This window comes from Medicago sativa, chromosome 5 (assembly GCF_051527215.1).
Source record: "Medicago sativa cultivar Bolivia chromosome 5, Bolivia_mono, whole genome shotgun sequence".
Classification (NCBI taxonomy): Eukaryota; Viridiplantae; Streptophyta; class Magnoliopsida; order Fabales; family Fabaceae; genus Medicago; species Medicago sativa.
Window position 1 is genome coordinate 39,303,591 of NC_140753.1, and position 4,459 is coordinate 39,308,049.

At 36.2% G+C, this 4,459-nt stretch overlaps 1 protein-coding gene across 1 annotated transcript; it reads right to left on the reverse strand.

The window, feature by feature from the left end:
- Positions 1-2,812: 2,812 nt before the first annotated feature.
- LOC146922110 (uncharacterized) lies at positions 2,813-4,216 on the reverse strand. Its single transcript, XM_085711461.1, has 2 exons — positions 3,154-4,216; positions 2,813-2,932 (listed from the first exon to the last, which is right to left on the reverse strand). The coding sequence occupies exons 1-2, from the start codon at positions 4,189-4,191 to the stop codon at positions 2,813-2,815; spliced, it is 1,158 nt and encodes a 385-aa protein (XP_085567587.1). The 5' UTR covers positions 4,192-4,216.
- Between the last annotated feature and the right edge of the window lie 243 nt (positions 4,217-4,459).

Here is a 4,459-nt window from a genome sequence, read left to right on the forward strand (position 1 = left end):
TGGAAGTCGTAGATATGCTTGTTAGATTTCCTAAGAACTATTACAGGTTTCGATTCAATAAGGCTAGCCCACTTTATGCCCTTTTTAGTGAAAGAAAAAGGGTCAAAAGACGAGTGAAATCCGTAAATTAACAAGGAAATTCACTTAACCCCCATTTCGGCCGTTTTTGAAAACTCTAGAATCAACCATTGAAGTCGTAGATATTGTTAGATTTCCTAGGAACTATTACATGCTTCGATTCAATAAGGGTAGTTCACTTTATGCCCTTTTTAGTGAAAGAAAAATGGTCAAAAACGAGTGAAATCCATAAACTAACAAGGAAATTCACTTAACCCCCATTTCGGCCATTTTTGAAAACTCTAAAATCAACGATGGAAGTCGTAGATATGCTTGTAAGATTTCCTAGGAACTATTACATGCTTCGATTCAATAGGACTAGGCCACTTTATGCCCTTTTTATTGAAAGAAAAAGGGTCAAAAACGAGGGAATTCCGTAAATTAACAAGGAAATTCACTTAACCCCCATTTCGGCCGTTTTTGAAAACTCTAAAATCAACCATGGAAGTCGTAGATATGCTTGTTAGATTTCTTAAGAACTATTACACGCTTCGATTCAATAAGGCTAGGCCACTTTATGCCCTTTTTAGTGAAAGAAAAAGGGTCAAAAACGAGTGAAATCCGTAAATTAGCATGGAAATTCACTTAATCCCCATTTCGGCCGTTTTAAACTCTAGAATCAACCATTGAAATCGTAGATATGCTTGTTAGATTTCCTAAGAACTGTTACATGCTTCGATTCAATAAGGCTAGGCCACTTTATGCCCTTTTTATTGAAAGAAAAAGGGTCAAAAACGAGGGAATTCCGTAAATTAACAAGGAAATTCACTTGACCCCCATTTCGGCCGTTTTTAAAAACTCTAGAATCAACCATTGAAGTCGTAGATATGCTTGTTAGATTTCCTAGGAACTATTACATGCTTCAATTCAATAAGGGTAGGCCACTTTATGCCCTTTTTAGTGAAAGAAAAATGGTCAAAAGACGAGTGAAATCCGTAAATTAACAAGGAAATTCACTTAACCCCCATTTCGGCCGTTTTTGAAAACTCTAAAATCAACTATGGAAGTCGTAGATATGCTTGTTAGATTTCCTAGGAACTATTACATGCTTCGATTCAATAGGACTAGGCCACTTTATGCCCTTTTTATTGAAAGGAAAAGGGTCAAAAACGAGGGAATTCCGTAAATTAACAAGGAAATTCACTTAACCCCCATTTCGTCCGTTTTTGAAAACTCTAAAATCAACCATATATGCTTGTTAGATTTCTTAAGAACTATTACACGCTTCGATTCAATAAGGCTAGGCCACTTTATGCCCTTTTTAGTGAAAGAAAAAGGGTCAAAAACGAGTGAAATCCGTAAATTAGCATGGAAATTCACTTAACCCCCGTTTCGGCCGTTTTTGAAAACTCTAGAATCAACCATTGAAGTCGTAGATATGCTTGTTAGATTTCCTAGTAACTATTACATGCTTCGATTCAATAAGGGTAGGCCACTTTATGCCCTTTTTAGTGAAAGAAAAAGGGTCAAAAACGAGTGAAATCCGTAAATTAACAAGGAAATTCACTTAACCCCCATTTCGTCCGTTTTTGAAAACTCTAGAATCAACCATTGAAGTCGTAGATATGCATGTTAGATTTCCTAGGAAATATTACATGCTTCGATTCAATAGGACTAGGCCACTTTATGCCCTTTTTATTGAAAGAAAAAGGGTCAAAAACGAGGGAATTCCGTAAATTAACAAGGAAATTCACTTAACCCCCATTTCGGCCGTTTTTGAAAACTCTAAAATCAACTATGGAAGTCGTAGATATGCTTGTTAGATTTCCTAGGAACTATTACATGTGATGAGTCCCATATTCCAAAAATTGTTATTTTTCCTCCAAATTCACGAAATTGCTTTGATAATGTGATTCAAAATGTTAAATAGATTGGAAAATGGATATTTGGGTTAAAATAGGCAAATGACAGAATTTTGACCCAAACAGAGTTTGTGGATAAAATGAAGAAATGGAATGAAAAGAAAGGGACGCCACACCTTCTAATCCAAGAAAGTGATAAGTCTATGGGATTGAGGATCACCACAAGAAAGGATTCTTGATATGATCAAAATTGGTCCAATCCAGAACCAAAGAGCAATTGCTCAAAAACACACATAGTGTAGTTTTTCACTCAAAAATAGTCTTGTTTTATTCATAATTTTCGTGTCCTATATATAGGTAGGAGGGACACTTGCTGAATTACAAAGGAAAAGGCAAATAACTCTTAAAATTCCTTCAGCCAAATTAATCTATCATTATTTCCTTTGGCTGAAGTAAATTAACATGAATGTAAGAAATGGTTACAAGACAAATCAATGAATGAGGGTGGCTGCTCTTGATGCTCATGATTATGGACGTGATTTTGATGATAATGGTGGTTTCATATGCTGAAATGAAATGCCTTCATTGTCTCATTGAAGTCTTTTCTCTTTCTTTTTTCAATTCTGCCTTCTTTCCTCCATCAGATTAAATGTTCTTTAATGCTTTGTTTTTCTTTTGCCTTCAGCACTCCTTTGCACGAAATAAACACAAAAAAACATTCCATTTAAAGCTTTGGAAGCTTTAAAATGGATTAAACACACAAAATAACCATACTTAGTGTTTTTGGCCAGAATTGGTCCCTTACACTTTTATTACAACATAAAAAATAAAATAAAAACATCAAAATGGGCAGCAAGCAAGCAAGCCCTCCCTCCGTTCCATTGTTGCCCTCATCATACTCCCCCTCTTCGAAAGAATTCGTCCTCGAATTTGGAAGCTATACAACCTCCAGGTTCAAACACAATTCTTTCAAATTTTTGTGATACCTTCTTTGGGAATACATCTTCACATTCCTGCAAGAGAAACTTAGTACAACTTGGAAAATTTTGAGTGTTAGTCAACAAAGCCACCTTTTTGCAAAGTAGTAAATATAGGGGCTGTTTGTTCATGACTACTTCTTGAAACTCTCTTTCCTTTTCAAGCAAACTCTCTTTCTTTTCTTCTGATTTTTCATTTTCTTTTTCTCTTTTTTCTTGCTCATATTTTCTTTCATTTTCTTTTGATCATCTCTAACCTCACTAGGACTCAATGGTGAAAGAACAATCTTTTGACCAGAATACATAAAAGAGTACTTGTTGGTTTGGCCATCGTGAAGAACACTTCTATCAAACTGCCAAGGTCTCCCTAACAACAAATGACTAGCCTCCATTGGTACTACATCACACAAAACAGCATCTTCATACCTACCAATTTTAAAACAGACCTCTACTTGTTTATCACAAATCATTTCTGCATTTTCATTAAGCCATTGAAGTTTGTAAGGCCTTGGGTGAGGTTTTGTTTCTAATTCCAATTTAGACACCAAGCGTGTACTAGCAACATTAGTACAGCTACCTCCATCAATAATTATAGAGCATACCTTCCCTTGAACAAGGCATCTTGTGTGGAAAAGAGTTTCCCTTTGATTTGATTCCTCCTCCTTAGCTTGATTTCCCAAAAACCTCCTAATCATGAAAAGGTCTCCTCTTGGTATTTCTTCAGCCTCCTCTTCAACATAGCCATCATGATGCTCTACCTCAACGTGTTCATTCTCCTCAATCATCATAGTTCTCTTTGTTGGACATTGAGAAGCTATTTGACCTTGACCTTGACATTTGAAACACTTAACACTTTTGTTAGTAGAAGTACTTTGAGAAGGGTTTGTTTGTATACCTTTAGGATCAGCCATGGACTCCTTTGGAATTGATGACGAGGCTCCCTCCTTCTCCATTTTATCCTTCCAACTTGAAGAGTTAGAAGAAGAACTGTTTCTTCTTACTTGGCCTTTTCTTTTGAGTTGTTGTTCCACTTTGACAGCTTGATGTACCAAGTCATCCATTTCAACATAGTGATGAAGTTCAACAATGTCACTAATGTCATGATTTAGACCATGAAGAAATCTGGCCATGGTTGCTTCATTGTCTTCTTCCACATTAGCTCTAATTTTCGCAATCTCCATCTCCTTGAAATATTCTTCAACACTTTTCGAACCTTGAGTAAGTCTCTGCAATTTGTTGTGCAAGTCTCTATGGTAATAGGATGGCACAAACCTTCTCCTCATGATTCTCTTCATCTCATCCCAAGTATCAATCGGTTGTTCTCCATACCTCCTTCTTTCTTTGATCAATTGATCCCACCATACTTTAAAGCATACTCCTTGAACTCAATGGAAGCAACCTGCACTTTTTCAACATTAGAGTAATTATGGCAATTAAAAATTTGTTCAATTTTAGTCTCCCATTCTAGGTATGCTTCTGGGTCACTCTTTCCAACAAAAGACGGGACTTTAATTTTTATGCCTCTTAAATGATTTTCCATTGGTCTCCTTCTAGGCCTCCTCT